The 24,096-nt window shown below is 39.7% G+C and overlaps 1 protein-coding gene across 2 annotated transcripts in view; it reads left to right on the forward strand.

The window, feature by feature from the left end:
• Nucleotides 1-24,096, forward strand: part of tbc1d22a (TBC1 domain family, member 22a) — a 136,858-nt gene that overhangs the window by 84,811 nt on the left and 27,951 nt on the right. For both annotated transcript variants that reach the window (XM_015049043.1, XM_015049042.1), the window contains exons 11-12: nucleotides 542-617; nucleotides 9,680-9,807. In XM_015049043.1, coding sequence (XP_014904529.1) covers nucleotides 542-617; nucleotides 9,680-9,807 — 204 coding nt within the window. The remainder of the gene's footprint in view (nucleotides 1-541; nucleotides 618-9,679; nucleotides 9,808-24,096) is intronic.

Below are 24,096 nucleotides of genomic sequence, written 5' to 3' on the forward strand. Positions count from 1 at the left end.
TTTATTTGCCGTTTCAGAAGACGCCTCGGACGAAATTGCCTCCTAAAAACACGCCTGATATCTGTAATAGCCTCTGAACTCTGGCGAGAACGTATTGTTAAAGTGAAAATTGTGAAATTTTGCACTTGTTTTTGTTGTGCGCCACGAAACGCTGACCCCTCGGGCCAAGTGGCTGCAGAACATCACTCTGAAACCGAATCATATTCGCTTTTTTGCTAACAGCAGGTTTTTGTTGTCTTTTTTTTTTTTTTTTTTTACAGCGGGGTTGTACAAAATTCCAAACGTGATTTCATATCATAAAAACTGTCATTTGTTTTGTTTTGTTTTATTTGCTGCCGTTATCCATTTAACCCAATCTTGTTTCCCACCTGCTTCTCCATCGTTTTTTTTTTTTTCATTGAAGATGGAGGCCGTTCAGGAGAGTTTGCATTAGGCTTGAACACTAAGAATATAAAACAAGTCTGGTATCTGAAGTCATATCTCTGCTCTAGACAGCGCCCGGGTCCACATTGACTCTGTCTGATTTCTGTCTTCTCCTCAGGACAACTATACATTTGCTCAGCCAGGCATTCAGAGGAAAGTCAAGGCCCTTGAGGAGCTGGTCAGCAGGATTGATGGTGAGTCATCTGCTTTGCTTCCCTTCATCCATCCATCCCTCCCTCCCTCTCTCTGCCCGTCCATAAAGTTCTTTTTGCTAACAATGCTTTCATTTTGACTTGATTTCCACTTGCTGCTTTATGCCTTTCTTTTGCCTCGGTGCTTTATCACCCACCTCTTTCCTGTGTTTTACAGAGAAGACATAAATGCCCTCAAACTCATGGCTCGAGATCAGCTAAATCTTGCTGTGTATTCCTTAAGTTTAGCTTGATCTCTAACGCTGAAGTCATTCAGAGAAAATCACGAACTGCTTTTGGGTATCCGGGCAAACTCTGTTCCATTGGGGAGTAAAATTGAAACATTTGTTACATTTTCAAACTACATTGTGTCAAGATGAACCCAGACTTTGAGAAACCTGTTCACTCCCTTGCCTGTGGTGGCGCTGCACCAAGAACAACAGGAGGGGAAGCAACATGAAGATTTCTGAAAAAGACACTGAGCGCAACTTCCCGTCTTTACAAAATGTGAACAAAAATGGATTGATGTCAGAGTTTTAGTGGTTGTGGGGTTTCTTTATTGTCTTTAGGGGAAAAGACCACAAGCAATTTGTTGGTTTTATTTACCCAGAATGCCCTGTGCTGTAGTCCGCTTCCTGCTTTTGGAGCGGTCTCCAATCCCCTTGCCATCCATTAGAAACCTACATATTTGATATGTTGTTCCTTTGGTGATGCTTATCATTGTATCTGGGCCCAAAATACACCGTAGCCTGTTTTAAGTTTCAAAGAACCATGACACGTTCTCCCACAGTTCTCCCTCCCTCTCCTGACTGATACCTTTGTGCGGGATCATTTCGATAATAAAGCTCAAATAAGCAACTGTCAAGAACAAACACAGGAAAATGATACCTCAGTAGCAGAGGTTTATTTCAGCTTGAGCAGAGTCACTATACTTATTGCTTGTTGTGAAGCCAAGCAGACAGAATGCTGAAACTGAGTTAATACACACCTATTCAGTTATGTTGACTTCTTTTTTTTTTTACATTTTAGTGTAAGAATATTTCCAAAAAAATGGATCTTACTCGTTTTATCAAAAAAAATATTGCGGTTTACTAATGCTGTGTGTGTGTTTTAAATCTATTGTGCATGTAAATGACAGTTCTTGTTTTTTTTTATTTTATTTTATTTTATTTATTTATTTTTTGCTTGAACTTTGTATAACTTTAAGCTATTTTTAATTACATGTCTCTAATATGGCGTCCGGCTGCTTAGCATTCCGCTCAGCTGTGTGGAAAAGTGTGCATGCTCGTGAATACAGCGCAGGGGAAACACGAGGGCGGCTGGGGGCTCGGGAAGATAATATATGCAAACCGAGTGGACTCATCCACAGTTTAATGACATTTCCCCACACATGGTTAAAATTATGTGTTAATTACCAAAGCTGCCCTTTTCCTCTCTGTCTTATCTTTTCTTTTTTCTTTTTTTTTTTTTTACTCCCAGAGGGGAAAGAAAAGCTTCCCTTTCTAACTTAGTCAACCTAACACTCATGAGGCATGCATGGGCGTACAGGATGCATTGTGCGAAACGCTCTCTTATCACAGCGAGCTTCTGCCGAGCGCTCACGTTCTTGGCAAACTTGCGGCGCCGTCCTGCTCTGCCGTCGCTCGCTCCGTCAGCCAGAGGGCGAGCGCGACTCGCCCGCTGCATTTAAATGGTGCGTGAATGTCGGTAAAGGTTGGTACAGTTTTTTTGTTTTTTTTTCAGGACTCCTGCAGAAGCAGGATGACCAGATCAGTCAGTCGACCTCAAGAACAGAGCAGGTTTTCCTCTGGAGAGTCGGACAGGGAGTTTCTGAGCTTTCCTGCTTTTTTTTATTCTTGTATATTTCTTCTCTGACAATTTTTCCCAGTTAAATATGATATACTTTATAACTCCCAGTTGTTCCCTTGTTGAGCAAACATGAACACAATGAGTAATTCTGTTGATTTAAATACCAGAATGCCTTTAACTTCTAGTATATATCAGTCAGTTAGAAGCAGCTGAGAATATTTTCTTTGTAGTATTAAAATAACATCATCATTTATCTACGTGTTGTTTATCATAGTCAGAATAACAGTGCTCTGATTTCATTTTTCACTATATATACGCTTTAGGAAATTTTAAGAAAGATGCAAGACTTTCACTCCGCCAAAGGCAATGTAGGAAATGCAGCAGACTGATTAATCAGTTTTTTTAAGATTTTATGGAAAATCTGGCAATTTTTTTTTTTTTTTTGCACCAATAAACATTTTGAGGTCAGCATGACGTTGGCACACCCACAGCCGCCATCTTGTTTGACCAGCTTGTTCAGGTCGACTCTACAACAGAAAATTAGGACCAAGCTTAGTTATTCTTTTCTTAAATGCGAGCATAAGATCATAACATTTCAAGAATCAAGTCGTACCATGATATTTGTCAGATGAAGTTGTAATTTTACGTGAACTCTGACATAAAACATAAAAAGAAATTAAATGAGGAATATTGATTATATTGTGAAGCTGTATTTCATATAAGTTTTACAGATAAAGAACTGATCGTGCAAATCACCATTTTGAAGAAACATACTGAACTGTTCTTATCAGATTAATAGCGCTGTTTAAGCTTTTTTCTAACTTGAACAACTTTTTTCTTGTATTTTTAAGATTAAAATTAAATCGTATTCTGCTCAGATCATAACATTCTCATAACTGAGCAAAACTTGTCGTAGCAGAAGGAATGATTGAAATAAAAGCCACTTTTTGAGAATATTTTTTTTATTTCTTTTTAGAATACAAAGCCAGAATCAATTGAAAATCAATTAAAATCAAAGCTGGAATGAAAAAATCTGATTTTATTTTTGGACCTTTGACCTTAATGTGACCAAACACCAAGTTCTCCAGATGCTATTAACACGAAACCAATCCCATTGTTTAGTTGATGGTCGTCCTTCCATCTTTGCAGAGATCAACATAAAAAAAATGACAACGCATTTACTGTATCTCCTCCATAAGTGCCCTGTCATCATAGCTGCAGCAGAGACATTTTATACCCCGCTAGCTTGACATTACCAGCTCTAATGAGATCACAGATACCTCTTATCTTGTGTTACAGGATTGTTTTTCGCCCCGCTGTCGACATAGCATCTGTTCTGGGAACAATAGCCTCTCATCTGCTCCAAAATTACCTATCAGCACTTATCAGATGCGGGGTTATCCAGGCTGTTGTTGATAAAATGTGGGGTTCTGTCTTCTAACAGCGGGAGGATGATTTGCCGGAGCCGTACGTTTCTTACAGCTAATACAAATCCCAAATTAACTGTATTTTCTTTGTTTTGGATTATTCGCGTTTTCTCTGCAGTTCTGACAATTGAATTCTCCCACATTGAAGAGTTTTTTTTCTTCTTCTCAGTCTTGCTGATCCATGAGTAACAAATTGATTTATCTTTGAGATGTGTTAATTTACCGCTCTAGCTGGTGATATTTAATAGATAAAACTGTAGGACGTTTATAGGTCAATTACAGAGGAGATATAGCTGACAGAAATGAGCAGCTTCAGGTGTTTCCTGCTTTTATGACCTTAATCTTACTAGATTTTGAACAACGCCGTCCTTTATGGATGTCAAAAATATGCCAATAAATAGCTAGTGAGCAAGCTGGTTAGCTGTTAACTAAGCTTAAAGCACTTCTTTTCTTTGAACCCATAGTTTTTTGAGGTGTCGTTGCACCACTACGTCTGATCATTCCTTCCTCTTCGCTTTAAATCTTGCATTTGAAATGTGTGTGTGTGTGTGTCTCCATGCTCGTCCGTCAGACTACCCCTCTGTGTAATTATCGTCTTGCGCTAATAACTCTAACTCCCATTAGCCTTGCTTGACGCCGGCGAATGTACCGCCTCAAAAGACAACAACCACTTTGTTGGCACGTAGCGTTCCTCTGATCTCTTTATCTCTTTTATCTCTGTATTTGCAGCATGCTAGTGCATTAGAACAAGTTCATCTACATGCAAATTGCCCCAAGGTGAATCTATCTATGCTAATGAAAGCGTGCATCTGCGGCACACTCGCTGATCCTGGGTCTGCTGTGAGACTGTAGTGACTGTGGCAAAGAAGGAACCCTTCCATACGTGTACGAGTTTGGAAGGGATAATTACCCTTTCTGTAGCATTAGTAGATGATAGTATTGGCCTTGTGGGTTATGTACCTGACTTTTAATCTGTGTATATTCTATTTGTAGCTTCAGCAGAAGGTTTTCTTTTGAAATCAGGCCCCTGCTTTTCAAAGCTTCACACTGAGGTCTGCTTCAGTGGCTTGTAACCTGACCTGAGGTCAGTTACACAATTTTTCCTTTTCTTCCCACACAGTCTTCAGAGATCACCCTTTGCTCACCACACTGAGTTGTACGTGTTCTCTGATGTATTTCAAGAGATTTAAAGACTTCTTATCGGTAGTCTTTTCAGTCTGGAGCTTTTTCCAAGTTCTTTAACTTGACTCGCTGCGTGTTTTGTTTGGTTTCAGACAAAACTTTTAGTTTTTGAGCCTTTTTTTCCAGTGCCCGTCACTGCAAAATGCCATAAAGGGGGTTATTTTCAAGATATATGTAATGGAAAACGGAGGCCCCAACTGTGCTTTTTCATGTAGGTGCCTTGTCAGAACACCAGAGGTTTTGAAATAAATATTCTTACTCTTCCAGTTTATGTCCATAAATATTACACAGTGCTGCCATGGAAATGAAACAGCTCAGTGTAGAGGTTGCAAGTTTACTTTGTCTACCCTGAAAGCTTTGGTTAACAACTGTGACTTTTTATGTTTGTCATAAAACCTGGTAACTTATTATCAGTGCCAAACATGTCAGTCACTTCCTAATTAGATGAGTATTTTCTTGGGTTAGATCCAGTTTGCAGACGTTTTGGGACATTTTTGCCACGATTCATCTTACCGGTTCAGTTGAATCTTTTAGCAGCAACCGGTCACAAAACTGTTGATTGAGTTCTAATCTAGGTCAAGTTTATATGTAAAGCACATTTCCCCACCAAAAAGCTTCAAAGTGCTCTACACCATAAACATGATATAGTGACCAGTTTGACTAGCAATAAACATTGCGTTTTGATCACCCAGCAGATATTGATCAGTGTTCCAGTCACTTCCAGTCAAAGACAACTCCAAACAGGTGGCTGTTTCAGCCTCAACCTCAGGGTTCAGCATCTTTGCAGTTTTCTGGAAGTTTGTTCCAGATATTGTGGTGCAAAGAAAGTGAATGCTGCTTCTCCATGTTTGATTCTGCTTCAGACAGGGAAGAAAATGGCAAATAAGAAAAAAAAAAGACATCTCAGATCATATTGTCGTTTTTTTTCATTTATTTATTTAACATAAAAAAACTGACATTTATTATAACAATAAATCAAAATTGCCATAAGAAATGTTTCCCAACAAATAAACCATCCGATGTATCCGATCCGATCAGAAGTTACCTATTGACACAAAGAAGTTTCTGTTCTTGCGATGAGATTCAAAAGAGTTAAGTACTGACCCTGAGAAAATAAACCAGCTCTCCAGACACTTTAATGACATGTCATGGTCATGATGATAAATATGATTTTTCTTTATACATTTGCAGCTGTGATGACACAAGCTGTCATTAACTAGCTTAATAATTTCCATTTCCTACAAAAAACTGGATAGGAACAAAGTGTTCAGTCTGGTGCTTTGCTCCCAACTAGCCCTTTTCTTGAACAAGAATTTTATTTAGAGCTTTCATAATTCATTTTATTTGGTTTTTCTGTTTTGTTTACTTATCTCGGACATTTAAAATGTCTTCCAGTTGTTTGCAGTTAAATGTTCAATAGAATTTAAAGTTTATTGATCACGGTAAATTAATCTTGAAATTATTTGTAAGCAATTGGTGGAAGAAGGACGTTTCACCTGGTTTTTGTATTCAACGTAACTAAAAAAAGCACACCAGACGAAGGTTGCAGTGAGATAAAGTGTCAACATACTAGGAGTGCCGGATGATGGGGCAGAGGAAAAGATGAAAGGAGAAAGAGGGAAAAAAAAAGTCTAACTGTAACTACATGTTTTACCAAGGAGAGTGTCAAGTCGGGCAGAATCGGCCTCATCAGCAGAAACCTGAGAGCTGCTCACTGCAGAACCTCTGACCTCCTGCTGTCCAACCAGCCCAGGGCTGCAGTCTCACCGAGGGGGTGCGGTGGGGGGGCTGAGGACGAGGAGAGCCAACACTATACCCAACACCAGGCTGGAGGACCAGACTCATCAGTCAATCAGCCTGTGAGACGTGTCATCCTCAGCCCTGATAACAACCCCACTCAGCATGCTCAGCACTGTTCCAGCAGCCCAATGAGTAATAAGGTTCAACTTCTACAACTTTCCCCTCACACGTCTTCAACTTTTCCTTTTTATTTATTTTATTTTTTTATTTTTTTTATTTAATAATGTTCAATATTTCTCCCTCTCTGCCACGTTATAACGAATAACCCTGCCCTCTGTCGCCGCCGCGCCCTCTTCCCTTCCCCCTCCTCGCTGTTTGCAGAAGTCGCTAATATTAGGAGGAGCAAGTTCATTAGTGTAATTTAACATTGTCTAAAGTAGTTCCGCTCCCTTTTGCCTCTGCTTGGCAGCGAGCTCAGATCTGTCACCGTGATGCATGCGCCGTTAATGAGCTTTCCTTGTTTATGCTTTTGCAGCAGCATGTGATAATTAAACTGTGGAGAAGAGTGTGAAATAATAGCTTTGTGTTTACCCTGCGTCCCCGCCTGTGTCTTCGAGAGCAAGATAGGTGTCGTTCAGGTGTGTGTTCGACGGTAATAATAATGCATGTGGCCCTGGCTAGAAGTAACTGCGTAATGTTTTACCAATAAAAGGGTTATTGAGGCTGTGTGTGTGTGTGTGTGTGTGTGTGTGTGTGTGCTGTCAGTCAGCTCTGATTAAGAGCAAGCGAGTGTGAGAGAAGAGGATGCGATAGTTCCTCCCTTAACTGGCTTTTCTTATGGATTCACTGACAGCTCCATAATTACAGCTCTATTATGAGGCGTGTGTGTGTGTGTGTGTGTGTGAGGAAGAATGAGTGTCATGGGCTTGATGACTATGAAACGAGGAGTCACAGAATACTGGGTGGTATTTTTAATCTTTTGTTATGTGGAGACGGCATCAAACAAACATTTATCAAGAACGGAGACGGAGAACAAAGGCAGTCACTCTCGGCGTCGCGCCGCCGCCGTACGCGGGCGACGTGTTCGCCTCTCATCCATTCTTCTCCGTGAGCGTTCTGCCAGCACGCCGTGACACTGACGCTGAAGTTTGAGCCCCGCACCGGGGCCATATTGAAGGCGCGCCGTGCAACATGTGGCCCTCTCTCTGTGCGTTCGGTGGATCAGGCGGAGAAGAGCAATCCGGTGAAAAGGAGATGTGTGGTCTCTTTACTTATGTTGGCGTCTTGGAAACATTTTTGTTTTCTTCTGCTCCACAATAATTTCAGCAAAAACTGTGTTTACCTATAATAAGATCTTTGTACAGTTTCACCTTGCAGTGAATTCAGAAAACATTTAAATTACCTAATTGTACTAATTGTATTGCCAGTGGGAATGATCTGATTGGTGACCGGATGGAAAAACTGCAGTCTTTTGAAAAGCCTGATCTGCTGATTCCCATCTTGGCCTTTTTTTTTTTTTTTCCTGTCTGAAAAGTGGCTAAGTTGGCAACAATTGGTTGACTATTGTTAACCACATGTATACAGATGTGATCTAGTGGATTTATCAGTGCAACCTTATTTACAATTCAGGAGATTAAGTGGATCTAAATCTCTTTATAATTGGCTATAAATTGGAACTTTCTGCCTTGTAAAGTGGCTTAAGGTGCTATTTTGTTGGGAATTGCCATTGTATAGTTTCTTGCAAATGTAATAAATTCCCTTTAATTTTATGTCACAACACAGCCACATTTACATTACATTACATTTTTTTTACAATTGAAAGAGAAGCTCAGTGGATGGGAAAGATGGAAGGAGCTAAATACAGAGCAATCCTGGGGGGGGGAACAATTAAATAGATATAAATATGTCGAACCACATGATTTGAGGATTGGAGATGCATGCCCTTAGTGGCCTAGTCAAAGTCCAGACACACATCCAGGTGAGAATCTGTGGTAAGACGTGAATCGGGCAGAGATGTGACTCAACAGATTTGCAGCTGCATCAAATTATTCCTTCCCGTTCACAATTATGCACTAATTTGTATGTTTTATTTTATTGTTTGTATGTCTTATTAAAGCCATAAAAAAGCATTGATATTTGAGGTTATAATGTGACAAAAGTGGAACATTTCTCTGGAAATTCTCAGCATTAAGTGAATTCCTTTGTTAATTAATTCTTTTTCTGCAGAGAAATAATCCACATTTTTTCCACAGAGATCAAAAGTTGAACCTGAATGTGAGAAAAGGAGGGACGTCTCATTAATATTCACTCTGGAGTTTTCTTTTCTTTTTGTTTTTTTTTTTTTTTTTCCTTTAAGTGACAGGGTCCCGATCTTTGGTTTCCGACACTCTTGACTTTCCGCGACGGGTCAGAAGTCGGCGCAACACAATTTTTATCAGCTTCTGCCGAGGGCGCCGATGTCAAAGAAGTAATTAACATGCTCTCTATACGTTACATGTAAGCCGTCATTCAGCCTTCACCTCTGGACGCCATTGACCTAATTTATATGCACTTCAGTCTCCATCGGAGCGACATGCAATTTCTCTGGAGTGTTGGTTAACAATACAATTCCGCTTCCATTTCTCATCCCGCGCCGGCTACGAGGCCGTTCCCAGACAATTTGGATGGCTCTGTAATTACATTTCAATTATGAGGAAACAGTCGCGCGCGCGACACCGATGACAGCAGTTTTGTAATAGAGAAGAGGGAGTTCAGAAAGACAATCTCACACCACGGTGTCGCTTAGAGGTTTCTTCCCCCCCTCCGCCCCGTCTCACCATGAAAGCGTTTTGCATCTGTTCTCTTTTGCGTTTTTGAGGTTTTTATATCATGTTTTTTTTGTTGTTGTTTTGTTCTAATTTCTGCCAGAGTCTGTGCACCGCCACATGCAGCAGTACGAGGTGGAGTACCTGCAGTTCGCCTTCCGCTGGATGAACAACCTCCTGATGAGGGAGTTGCCGCTGCGGTGCACGATCAGACTGTGGGACACGTATCAGGTGCGATCACACACAGGGCCCGCCGTTATCATGCTTTTCTTTTTTTCTCCCTCCTCCTCTTTCTGGCTCTGCGGGAGATTTTAGGGTTTAGGAATTATTCCCTGACGACAACATCCTTCCCCCCTCCAAGACGAAACGGCAATATGATGCGGCGTGTAGCTCTGAGTTTTCAGTTTTATGCAGATGGGATGACAAAAACTTTGGAGTTTCACATCAGAGTGTAAGACTCACTTTTTTTTTTTCCCCAGTCATTTCCTTCATCAGAGAAAATTTTAAGAGGGGAAGGAGGAGAAAAAGGAGAATGAAAAAGTGAAGTTTTAGAGAGACATTTCAAAAAATTACATTTTTACACTTTAGTTTACCTTGACCATGCTGTATGTAGAATACTAGCACAATACTTTATTAATTACAGTAATAAATAGTATAGCAGTATATAGAATTGTCATTTATATTGTTTTTATCTGTCCTATGAAAGTTTGAAGACTTGCCTTGAAAAATGCTTTAATTTCACTATTTTTGAAAAGTGTACAAACCCTCATTTTTAGACCTGCTTAGTGCCACAAAAAAAAAAAGTTTAAAAATACGTGTACACGTACAAATCCCTTTTTTATTCTTCCGGCTGCATCCTCCGCAGGTTGCCACAGCAAGTCATCTGCTTCTCTCTCTGCCCTTAGTGTCTCCTATCACCCTCTCTGCAGGCTCTCTGCCTCCCTGGGAGGCTCATATTCAGCATCTTTTGTCCCATATATCCTCCATCCCCTCTGAATGCGTTAAACACCACCGTCTGGCCTCCATGACTTTAACTGTTATGTGCTCATTTCTGATTCCGTCCGTTTTCGTTGCCACAAATGAAAATGTTCATGTTCAGCTCGGCGCCCCCCGTCCTTTTATCAGTGGCGCTGCTTCTAAGCCGCTCATCACTGCTTGTAAACCTTCCTAATACGCTCTCGACTCCATTCTGCCTGCACTCTTTGCTCTTCTTTGATTCACTTCCTGTTGCTTTGGGTAGTTGACCCCCAGGTGCTTGCACTCCTCCATTTTCAGTGCTTTTACTTCCTGCAGCTTCGCTTTCCTGCCTGTTCTCTTGGTCTCATTCACACATATGTATTCTGTGTTGATGATGGTTCAGGTACAAAAGAAATGTAAAGATCTTTTTTTTTTGTTTTGTTTTTTTTTTTTTTCTTTTTAAAAAATATGACTGTCACATCTTTCTTTTCTATAGACCCTCTTAAACCAGCATTTTGGAAGGTACAAAACAAATCACTGACATTCCTTTTGTTTTTAAATTTTAGAGTGAAGATATCACAGCTCATAAATTGTGTAAAAGAATCTAAATATATTAAAAGATCAGGCAGTTTTAATTTGGCAAGTCAAATATTGTAGATTTAGCTCAAGTAGTAGTAATAATAATAATATATTTTACTTATGTAGTGCATTTCCAAAAACACTCACTTTTTATCGGAATCAAGTGTAAGTGTAGACCACTTGCACTTATTTCAGACAAAATCATAAAAGAAAAAAAAGCATAATACATAAAACAGGACATTAACCACAATTAATAAGGCTGATCTAAATTGGTGTAGACGCTAGAAAAGGTGGTGACATTTTCCACACTCTGAATCAGAAACCATCTTTAGCTTTATTGTTTCAGAATATGTGCAATAGATTCATAGTAAAGCCTGAAATGTAAAAATAACAAATATTTCCTGTCAAATGTGTGAAAGTATCCAATATCGGCCAGATAGTGTAATGATTCCAGCGAACGTTAATGAATAATGCAAACAATTCAAAGACATTTTATTGTGCTGGGTGTAAAAGCTGCAAGATGGAACAGTAAAATGTTGATCTTCAAAACTTTCTGGCTTGTTTGTCTTGTTACCGGGTTTTCAGGGTTTGCCGAGAAGAATAACAAAAATGCCCTTGGTCAGTCCAGCAAACATTTATATCTTGTCAGACGTGTCTCTTCTTCAGATGAGCTGAGACCCGGGTGCGCTCCTCAGCAGCCAGCCGGGGGATGACTCAGCTAATGCAGCCTTTCGAATGTTGAGCAAACCGCGGCCAGCAGGCACAATGATTTCCTTGTCGGGTGACAAATGGTGCGCGCACACAGCAAACTTTTCACAATAAGAGCCTTTTGAACGTGCCCTGAATTTCAAATGTCACATTATTACGCTGGTTGAAATATCTCAAAGAGCTTTTTTATTCATGCAAAAACTCAAGATTCTGTATGATGGCTAGAATTGTTTTAACTTCTAAAAGTCTTGTGTATATTATAGAGCTCACCAGACTCCTGAGTTCAAGAAGATTGGAGGTTTTCCTAGGAAGCCATTTTTAAAAACATCCTCCAGATGTTTAGAGACAAGAAGGAGAGGGAGGGAGCTGAATCTTTATGATATTCAAACAAATCTGACCTCTATGACCCCAGTGCTTTTTCATATTTACCTTGCCCAAAGCTTAACAGGCGGCGCCTACAGGAAGTCCATATACTTAACCTTGCTTGGCATTGTCAATACAACCAAATGCCTGCTATTGATTTTTAGGTATGTAGGTGTGTATTTGTCGGAATGTGCTTTGGACTTGAGTTGAGTGCATATAATGTATCTTTCCATTTGACCCAGAAGTTGCGTGTCAGGCATTTGACCACATCAGAGTGATTGATCAGGTGAGACGCATCGCCAGAAGAGGAATGAAGAGCTGTTTTAGGGTCTGAAGTGGATCCTCTCCCTTGGTGATACGCCCAGCTGTACTGAGTGTATACTTGAACATATGCTTGAACCTCTTCCTCTGTCATTTCTGGAGCTCTCTCTACTGCTCTACTGTCACATGCTTCACATTTTATTCCTGCTTGCCATTAAAATACAGATGTTCCTTGTCTTACACACCATTTAGCTCGCGCGAGGCACTTGTAATGTCTTCACAACTTGCGAAAGCTGCAGCATCGGATTCGAGGCTCACTGAGGCTTCCTCCTTTTCAAAGTAATACATGAACTTTGATCAAAACAGAAAGTGCTGTGTTAGAAGCTATTTTATTGCTTCTGAGGGAGCTTTTTAGATTTAGAAGGAATGGTGAAGCAATAAGAGCCTACGACGGAAAGGCTGTAGTTTGAAATGCAAAGGGGCTATTAAATGTTGATAAATTAATCATGCGTATGTTGTGGTTTACAGCTGAAGTGCTTAGTTGAGTCCCATCAAACCTTATCTTGAATTAATAAAGAGCAAATGAATCATGTCTAACTGCTTATGAACTCTAGCTCAGCTGTGGGCGGCATGACAGATGGTACCTGACAGAAGCTATATTCTTCACCAGCCTAGCTTAAAACACCTTTAGCTCGGTGGTGAGTTTGGACCCGACTTGTCTCTGCATATTTTGAACGTGCCATTTGAGTTGTTTGTGAAACAGTCCAAGTTGCCATCGAAGTAGGTAGATCTTGGTAGAAGTTTCACAAGATCATATCAGGAGGATGCATTGTTTTTTGTCTCGGATGGATTCTTAGCAGAGTGTAGCAGAACCCCAACCTCCTTTCAGTTTTATTTTATTCACCATCAATGAATAAATTGATGAATCAGAGATAAACAGTTTTTTTTCTCTTTACCTTCTATAAGGTTCGAACTTTCATTGGGAAGAAGGTGACTGCTCTAACTGGGCCACATTTTTTCAATATAATGTTAATTTACAAAAACAAAAACAGTAGATTGTCACTATTCATGTGGCATGTCTGTCAAGATATTAGTTTTTCACAGTTGCCAATTTATTGCACAATTTTTGGAAATATGACCAGGCACTGATCGGATCTTCTCGTGTAAGAGGTTAAAGGAAAGTCATTATTATTATTATTATTTTATTATTATTATTTTTGGCATCACTTGCAAGTGAAAGTCACTCATTCGGAATTATCTGCATATAAAGACATGAATATCATCTTAGCCTGTTTAGGAATCTGTTATTGAAAGCATATATATTGTCGAAGTAAAAGTGACTCAAAATCACAACCCTGAGGAGCCCCACATCGCAGGTTTGAAGATTTGCTTTGCATGTTGCCATGTGTTCTACAGTTCCCTTTTACAACCTCATTAGATTAGCAGAAGACGATGAACTGACTGTAAAATGCAAAGACAGGGTTGTCTTTCATATTTGCTTTCATTCTTCAGTGGTTTGAGTCACAATCTGCGACTGGTCTCTTACCTGCAGACGTAAGGTGGACTTGAGTTCACCTCGAGTCTAAAATAAGGATCCAGGAATGAATCATTAAACAGTGTAGTTTCTTTGTCGTGACTTGACAACAACACACACTCACTTTGTACTTGTAATCCATAATGCTAAATATTTGATGTCTAACAATGTTGCTTAGACTGTAGCTTTCACACACACGCACACACACACTTGCACTTGTCCTCAAAGACATTTTTTGGCAGCCTGTGCCACAGGCCCTCACCTCGTTTCTCAACCTTCTGAGGAAATTTGACCATTTCCTTTTTCCCAGAAGAGTTGCCTTTGCTTGTGTGTGCAGATTGTCCTTTGCTTTGCTTTTTGTAGAGTTTACTCCCGTCCCAATTTGTACCCACATTTCATCCTTTCCCAGCTGCATTTTACACCTGTAAATAGAACATTCCACAAATTACACAAAAGCATATTTTTCTTAGTAGTTATATATTTTCATAGTTTGTGGATTTTCAAATACTTAAATCTCTTGAATAACCTTATAAACCAATACATCATTTTCTAAGTATGTTGCTTTGTGTCCTATTTCCATTGTGTTTGGTTCCGGTAACTCTTTAAAAAAATATTAGATGGATTTCTCCCCTTCTCTTCAAAACAATATTGACAGAGAAGCTCAGAGTAGCGATGTTGTTTTTGGCAGAGCAAATGCTTCACATTTAAATTGTATATGCCACCTTCTTACTCCTGTCATCGGAAATGATTGATGAGTCTTGTTACACTTGTAAATGCTGCTTCTGGGTGGTCGCACAAATCTTACATCGACACATCACTCCGCTCAATCCACAAAGACCTCCTGGCCTTGTACATCTCTCCCGATGCAGGCCTGTAACTGTCATGTTTGGCTTGGCAGCCGGCGTGTTGTGAGAGTAGGAGACTGCACTTTCACAAAACACAGAGGTTGCAAAAAGGCACCTCAACGCTGCTTTGAAGTGTTTTATGAAAGGAGCTTGAGAGTAGAATCTACAAAATGACATTAAATCATCATATGCCATAGGAGGTACAAAGGGTGTCCATGGGGAGTACAAATTGATGCATAGTTGGTGCAAAACGCACCATTGCAGGCAACTCCTAGAAAGGTGCAATATGGTACAAAATAGGGCTAAGGGGCGAAAAGACTTGCTTTATTAGGACAGTACTTATTACTCTTCAACATTCATTACCGTGGAGCTTACAGAGAGGAACATGTTTGACGTTCTGTCTACATCATCCAGAGCCTTGGGTCGTCTTACGCTCTCTTTGCTTCAGCAAAACCCACAGGCCTTTTTGAGGCGCTTGGTCTGGGTATCTTGACCACATGTGTTTTGGATCATTTTTCATGTCTTTTTCCTCAAATAAGTTTTCCATGTCTTTTTGAAGAGAAGCAGAACAACAACATGACAGACCCTTCACCATACACCCACAGTTAGCATGCTTTCCTTGTTGCATATTCATTCTTTGGTTCATTCAAACCCTCCTGCACTGATCTGATCAAACCAAACAAAGTTTCTACACTTTTTTACAGCATTCCAGTTATAAACTGAATTGTTGTAGCTTATACTTCTCTAATTTTAGATATGATTGTCCTTCTTCAGTAAAAGATTTTAGGACTTCTTGCATGTCTTCACACTGGGTGTTCTTGCAAAGAACATGGATACAGTGCAAGGATGTTGGCCTTGTTGAGACTGAGAGAGCTCTGATTTTTAGCTTTGAATCACCCTGATGATAAATAAAAAAGACCTTGTCCTTCCTTGCTGAACTGTTTGTATCTTTCAGGGGAGATTTTAACCTGAGCACTGTAATGTCTCCTCTGTGGTTTTCTCTCTGTAGTGTGGCCATCTGTTCAGGAGTGTGATCCAGCACAAGACAGCTTTTCCTCTCTCTATCAGTCATCTCTCTCACTTTCTGCCTACTGATTCCTCTCCACATCCTCTCCTTTCATTTTTATCCGATTTTGCCCTCATTCTGTTTTCCTTTCTTGCATGCGCTGTTTTCAACTCTCCTGTCAATTGATTTTTAAAAGACGGGGAGCTGGGGACAACGAGAAGAGAAGGAAGACGCATGGAGGGAGGATTCAGACCGAAACAAACACACTGGCCACTCTTCCCTTAGCAGAAACACAGACAGAAAGACAGACAGACTGGGACTAAATTATCCCTGTTGCGTGGAGCATGAAATTAGCAAGTAGCTCAGTGTGACAGCATTAGCATGGCTGTTAAAGGGGATACCGTGACATTTTCAGGTTCTGAAGCATGGGTTTCTTTTATGCGGACAGTGAAATTTACCAAGCAGGAAGCTGTGTGGCATTGTTAGTGGCCATGTTTAAATTCAGGTGGTTAAATGTGATTAAATGCCTGGATTGCTGGTGGAATAATGGAGTAATTTACTGCAACATAGGCCTGGAAAATTATTTTGGATTAAGGTCTGAATGAATCGCACCATATGTTTTATACTGTGGAGCTAGCTTGTGGAGTACTGGATTATTTAATTCCATATATATCTAAAAACTCAAGACTTACGTCTGATGTGCTCTTAGACAGTTAATTGTAATTACATGCTGTCTTTTAACCAAAGCTCGACCAGCTTTTGTAACTAGTCTGTTTATGCGGTGTGTGTAGCTGTTTGTGCTTTGGATGTATTGAAGACATAGTTATATCTCATAACATAATGAACATATTTACTATAGTTCTCATGAATACATCAGCTGTGAGCGTTTCTATAGTTTTTTTGTATTGACAGAATTGCATAAACATGTATATTGTAGGATACAGTGACAAGAAAGCTGAAAGGGAATGAATAATTGCATGTCACCATACAGGTTGCCCTTTGTTGCCAAATGTTTTTACGTTTACTTATTTGTGGATCTCAGAGTACCATCTAGAGTTTGAAGTTTTGTAAGTGACCCCTTCTTGAATGTAAGTCTACCGTACCATTTCAGTGAGGAGACATCCCAGTGGGAGGTGGCCCTCCTACCTTTTTCTCTACCTCCTTGTCTCCAGTCTGTAGTAATGCCTGGTCACATTGCCACCGCCAGCAGTGTGAGTGGCCTCTGAAGACCAGACCCTTGGTCTCACACAAACACAAACACACACACACACGCTGAGTCTGTCTGAATTTCTTCAAAGCACACATCATGTTCTGGTCTTATACACTGACAGGACTATAAACCGTTTGTTCATCCTTTCTCTCCTTGACACAGCCTCAGCCAGAAATGGACATTCTCTGTTTTCCCTGAGGTTGCATTGTAATACTTCTGGTTTGCCTTCAAAACCAGAAGCATGTCTTTTTCGCCCTCAGTTTCATTAAAAACAGCTAGACATCTAACAATTCATTGAATGAGTGGAGGGCCTTGATTATTTAAATTCTTTGAGACAAATTATCTGCCTTGAAACTTCGCTAGTTTATGTTCTAATATTTAGCGCACTGCGTTTTGTCAATGAGCTGTTAATGAATGCTAACTAACTTTAGCTACTCCAGAAGGGGATTACTTGATTCTAAAAACAATTGTTTACTGCAGCCCTAAGAACGACTCAGTTCAGCTTCTCCTGATTCACTGTTTGCTTTAATACAGAGGAATAACAGAGCGAACAGCTGTAATGGATTAAATCTGTGGCAGTGTGGGAATTGTAGTTGGCTAATATTTGCCTGTTTCCCTCCTCTCATTAATTCCTGTTCGCAGAGGTGTAAAATATGGCCTGAAGCAAGACAACACATTGGTGGAGGGTACTGTGCGCAGAAGTGGAACGCTTCTAAATTATCATAAAATTTGTTGAAAACAAATCATTTAGAAACACTACACTCCTTCTGTTCCTTTTTCATTCATTATATTCCCTTTTAGATATCACATTGTCTTTTATTATAACAAAACCATTTTGCTGGCCACCAAGCCTGAGTCAGTGAATCGCACCAATGTTAATTGAAAAAGTATTTTCTTCGTATTTTAGCTTTTTATTTTGTCCCTTTTGTAGCCAGACGAAAATAACTTGAATAAATAGAAAATGCAGTTTTCAAGCACATTGTTATTTTGCTGTGAGGGGAGAGGGTGTAACCAAATGAATCTGGCTTCATGTGGAAAAGTAATTGTGGCCCTTGTTAAATTATGATTCAATTGTGAAAAAGCTTTAAAATTAAATTTTAACAGCCACTCCCGGACCTGATGACTGCCATCTATTTACCTGATCAACAGGGTGTCGTCGCAACCTTAACAAGTCTTAAATTGGTGTTTGAAATTAAGGCCTTGAAATGACTAATTCTTTTAAAAAATACATTTTGGCTTTAAATATGTTAATTACAGGTCTTAAATTTTGTCATGGCAAGACGATTTCATCTCATATATGTAGGTTTTTTTCTCACTGGATTTTTCTATCAGGCAAAAGTTTGAGTTTTGGCAAACATCTTCACTCAAGGAGGTCAAGGCTAACAGTAATTAGCTGCTAATAATTGCTAGCTAGTTAGCTAGAGAGCCATATACCATGTGAGAAGCACAAAAATAATGCCACCAGCCACAGAAAGACCCCAGAAATTTCACACTTTTGTTTTCCTTTTGTACATGTCTGTTGTGATACAAGCCTTGAGTTTTATTCATAGTAGCCTTAAAAGGTCTTACAAAGTCTTAGATTTGATCTTGGGAAACCTGCACGAATCCTGACTATACAGGACGATGCACATCAGCAAGTCCAACTCTGAAGGTTTTTCAGTGGCCTAGTCAAAGTCTGGATTGAAATTGTGTTGAAATGCTGTGGTCTAACCTCAAAACATCGGAGCACTGTTTTTGTTTTGTTTTTTCTCCCCCACTTTATTTACAGTGGAACTATGATTTGAAATTTTTTTTTTGTTTGTGTGTCTTTAATGAATTTCTCTGTATCTGATTTGATCTAAAAGATGCAATTATTTCTGTCATGGCAAAGTGAAAATATAAAGCATATAAGCTGGAAACGTAAAAATATAAATCAAACAAATAAAATCTACCAGCTATCAGCCAGCCACATAATCTCTGTTTGATTGTTACACAGCTCGTTTATCATCCTCCTCCTCCCGTTGGCGCGATCACCTTCTCACCTTGTCTTCAGTCGATTCGTCAGCGCACCGCGCCGGTCCCACATGAGGCCGGTTTTGTTTTGGAGGGATCAAACCAGTCAGACAGCCAACGCAGCAGTTTAAAGATGCTGTGACATTGTGGCGCCTCCTCCTCGTCCTCCTCCTCAGCTCCTCCGCTCACCCTTCTTCCGCGCACTCCTACGTTATCCTTATCAACTCTCCCATCCCGCTTTCTCGCCCCCTCTCGCCACAAACTACCGCGCATCTTTGATCAGCTGAGCTTGTCAGCTAGTTTCCCCGCGTCTTAGCCAATACAGCCGTCCTGACACGAGGGGGGATGAGGACGCCGAGCACAGCGACGCAAGACGGCGAGAGACGAGTTTGACGGAGTCACCTTGACTCCCCTGACAAACTTTATTTTGAAAATCATAATGATGGGAACGTCACGAGCTGGAGAAGGTGAAGCAGTGCGTGGCGGGAGAAAATGCGGACGGGGAGTTGGATGTCGGGCTAGCCGCAGGTAGAATGTTGATGTTTCAGGCTCAAACGCTCATTTACCGATCATTAAAATGTGCAAATATGTGTTCAAAATTCAGCTGATGGAAGTTGGGCAAAATCTGAAGTCGATATGTTAACATTCCCAAATACTCGTCAGGTGTGTGGGTTTATTCAAAAGCTTTGAATTTTTTTTCTCCACGGCTTTTTTCCCTCCCCTAAATTTGCGAAGCACAAAACAAATTAGGTTTAAGCTCGAAAACAAATTAAAAACACACTTCTTTAGGACAATTTTCCGACCATTTTTCCCTATTTTGTGCTAGATTGGAAACTAAAATAGGCTAAAAGTTTCATTTTGTTTTGTTAGGTGTCCTGAATCTGATGTTTTTCCACAGCTTGGTGTGAAACAAATCTATATTCTTGATTCATAGTTTTTAGGGATGCACATTTACAAAGAACATATTAATTTTCCAAAGTTTGTGGTGTTTTTTCCCCCCCTAAATTTCTCTCCCACATTGTTAAAAACTACAAACATATTTCAACATTTCTGCCTGTTACGTAATTTAATTATTATATACTAAAAATGTCCCATGCCAGCAGTTCAGAAGAATAGTTGGAATCAGGATATTTTAGTTGGTTTTGTAAATAACCTTGTTTTTTGTTGTTGTTGTTTGTATTAACTTCCTGTAACAGCCTCTGTAGCTCCTCCTATTGAATCAATAGAAATCTTTGTTTGCATGTCATTATAAAAGGCATTTTCTACTTGTATAAGATCACAATCTTTTTTAGATTTCTTCATCATTTTTTCCCAGTTTTTTGCATTTTGCAGCAAGGAAACAGCACTTTTTTTTATGTTTGTTTAGTAGTTTTTTGTTTCACAAAATGTACATGTATGTACATTATTACATTCAGCTCAAAACTAATAAGCACAGACCAATAAAACTAACTAAAAAATGGAACTTATCATATATACTTACTAATATACTTCCTGTATTTAAATTTTTAGCACTTTGGGCTGTTAATTTTGGACTGTTCTGCTCATTTTTACTTATGCTAATAACTAAAAATATGTTTTTTTTCTTTTAGTCATTAAATAAAATAAATCCTGTTGGTATTCTGTGGTGTAGCAAATCAGAAGTCAACCACAGAGTTTTGAATAATCTGAGTATTTTCATAATAAATACCCCCTTTGATACAAACATCCAATTATGCATATTGACTGATTAATTGGGGCCTCTTTTAAGAGTCCCATCACATCCCAGCAGCTCCGCCGGTGTAATGTGGACTCATCAAACCCTCCATATTTAAACTCTCGCAGCACGACTGATGGATCCGGTCTGATCTAAAGTGAACATTTTTCTGTCGCAGCCCGTGGCTGTGAAATATTCCCCATCATTGGCTAACAAATCAAGATTTGAAGATTAGCGGCCAGCAGAACTTGCTTTCGATGAAGAGTAATTCATCCCTGATCTGTGAAAGACTTCTGTTATATTAATAACAGAGAGAGAAAGAGAGAGAGAGACAGAGGATGGGGTGACAGCCAGTGTGACGGATGGAGAGGGAGAACTGGAGAAGAATTCAAAGTTCTCAACCACAGCCGCTTAAATAACCCCCCAAAAATGTAAACTTTACTCCACTTTAGGCGGTTGATTAGCACCTGATGCTCTTGTCCATCTGTGTTTGCATGTGCCAGTTCGTGTTGATTCACTTGTTTGAACTGAGGCCGCAAAGGTAGAGCGCTGGGGCCAATCACCTGCTGGCCAGCCGTTCACATCACGCTTCGCAAACTCCTCTTTTTCTTTTTTCGCCTTTTATTTGTATTCTCCGCTTCTCCCCGACTCGCACAAACGCTCTTTGTTGTCTTAAAATTAAAAAAAATTGGTCCAACCTCGCGGGAGGCCGAGCTGAAATAACAGGAGATGCGTTCGGAAACGAGGGGAAGGGAAAAGGTAATTCAATAAAAACAAGAGCCTTTGTTTTCATAACCCATCCCTGCTCATATTTGCGAATGTAGGTTTTTTTGTCTTTGGTTTCTGAAGCGGGGGTTCTTCAATTAGCACAACAGTAAGGTAGTGTACATGGTACATTACATCACTTTAAAGGATCTTTGGAAATCCACGCTTTCATTGCTGTCTTTCATTACTTTTCGTCTTTAATTCGTTAGTGTTTGTTGAATCGGTCAGAAAACGAAATGCAAAGTGCGACTCAGTTTGATGGGGTTGAAGGAGAAGCCTTTTTCTTTCTGAATGGAACATGACGGTGCAACTCTGGCGTGAAAGAACCTATAAAACACAATATATCTGAACATAAGTGGTGATGTTCGGAAAACAAAACAATGTATTAATTTCATGGCAACTGTAAAGAAAAGCATGGCAGTGGATGGAGGATGATTTTGGCTTGTTTTGCTTCCTGGGAACCAGTGATGTCGAGCAATCTAACACATTACCATCTTGAATCCTGTAGTTGTTGTAAATTTACTGTATTTGTCATTTCATTTAGTAAAAACATGAATTGTTACTTGGCTTTACGTCTCGTATGGCACCAGGTAGCGGCGCAAATGTAATCGATGGAAACGGGACATCTGCTCAGGATGACGATGTAAAGGTTCGTCGTTCCCTCTTTGCAGGGGTTAAAGGTCATATGTCCTTGAAACGAAGGGAAACAGAAAAACCTTTTGTTCTTTTGTCATACGTGAGTTTAACGTAATGAGTAACGTAACATTTTCGTGGTTTGTCCGGTTGTTGATCACATGACTCGTGATGGTTGGGGGGAGAAAGCGTTTCCGTTGAAGTTTTGAGAAATAAACCAATTTTAATATGGCCATAAAAAACACTTCATCCTAACAGCAAAACTTTATCAAAAAACAAGTGTTTTTTTTTTTTTTCCTTCCTGAAATTTGTGTTTTCATCAAGCACATTTGTTTTCAAAATGTCAAATTTGTGCATTTATATGGTAATGGCTCAGTTATAGTTGACCTGCTCAAGTTGTGGTTTACATGTTGGGATGGTGGGGGCTGTTGCCTGCCGAAACAATTTTTTTTTATCCAACTTTTAAAATCAAATAATCAGAAAAGTAACCGTCACATTTTCAATGAGTAATCAGTAAGTAAGTGACTTTCACAAGGTGTCTGCACCATCATTCCTCAGGACTTTGGGAACCTTGGAGTAATCGAGTTGACCATGAGCTTCTCTGTATATCTGTCTTTACAAAAAGTAATCAAGTTGTGGCGATGAGGCTACAATCAAAGTCTTGTACGCTGCTGTGTTGAAACACAGTAATCGGACCTTCAAATGGTTTTACATCTACAAAACCTCAAAGAAGTAAAAAAAAATAACTTTATGGAAAATAAAAGTATAAGGTGGCAAATTCCTCCCCAGAGATACAAGACATTGATAAAGCTCCACTGAAAAGCTCTGCTGAATGTTACAGCTCAGATTTCACATCCAACTTTTCACGTTTTGGCTTAATCCTTGTGTGTTGAACTCTTTGATTTATACTTTAGTTTTAGAACCTAGTTCAGACCAGGCCCTTATGTCTTGATACACAAAACCCTAAACTGATACAGGTTCTACTTCCTTTTTAACAAACTTATTTGAACTGTTGAGCCCCCTTGTTGAAGGAAATGCCTGTAAAGTATCAGCTGCATTATTTTATCACACTGTGTCAAGTTTCCAACAACTGTCTTGCATCGAAGAGACGTCACAATATCCAGTAACAGTCTTTGAGCGAGTCACTTTATTCAACTAAATAATGCAAGGGTAGTCAGATTTTTTTTTTTTTTTTTTTTTTCCCAGCAGCAGAACTTTTTAAAATCCTATCGACGTCGACACTCCAGAGAGCACAGTGGAGGAATAATTTATGAAGAGATGTGTTTTAATAAGAGTACGACTCTATCCTTCACGCCACTTTTTGGGTGAATGTAAGGTACGACACCATGGGATTCACTGGCGCAATTACCCAAATTAAATTTGATGAAGCAAACGACATGTCGGCTTGTGTTTTTCTTTTTTCTTTTTTTCTCAATGTGACGCAGCTAACGTGGTTCTGGAGGGGGAAAAAAAACCCGTCTGATTTTGATCTTGCTTCTGGGTTGTGATATTCTGGAAATATAATAGTCTCCTTCTGCTTGTCTCACATGGCAATTTCTCCGTGAAATAGTTGGAAGGACGGCGTTTAAAAATAAGAAAAGTGCAAAAAAAAAAAAAAAAGTCCTGACATGTTGTAAAAACGGAGATGGACGTTTCTCAGATTGCTGTCAGTCTCGGAAACAGAGGAAACTGTGTTTCGGCTGCAAATATTACCGAAACTGTCTATCCAAAGGAGATAAGTCACTCTTTCGTTTGACCTTTTCTCCCCATATGTTTAATTCACTCCCAGTTCAGCCAGTCGGAAAGTAAAGTAGCCAACAATATATATTTTAGTTTGTTTAAATGTAACTAAAACACCTGCAGTGATTGCATCCAGAAACTCTCCCATGCTGGGATCTTCTTCCTTTAGATGAGCACGCTCCTAAGTGACTTCCATTCAACAGGGCTGTAATTATTCTCTCTCTGATGGGGCTC

The sequence above is a fragment of the Poecilia latipinna genome, unplaced genomic scaffold (assembly GCF_001443285.1).
Source record: "Poecilia latipinna isolate Pla-1442-1.1 unplaced genomic scaffold, P_latipinna-1.0 Scaffold921, whole genome shotgun sequence".
NCBI classification, from domain to species: Eukaryota; Metazoa; Chordata; class Actinopteri; order Cyprinodontiformes; family Poeciliidae; genus Poecilia; species Poecilia latipinna.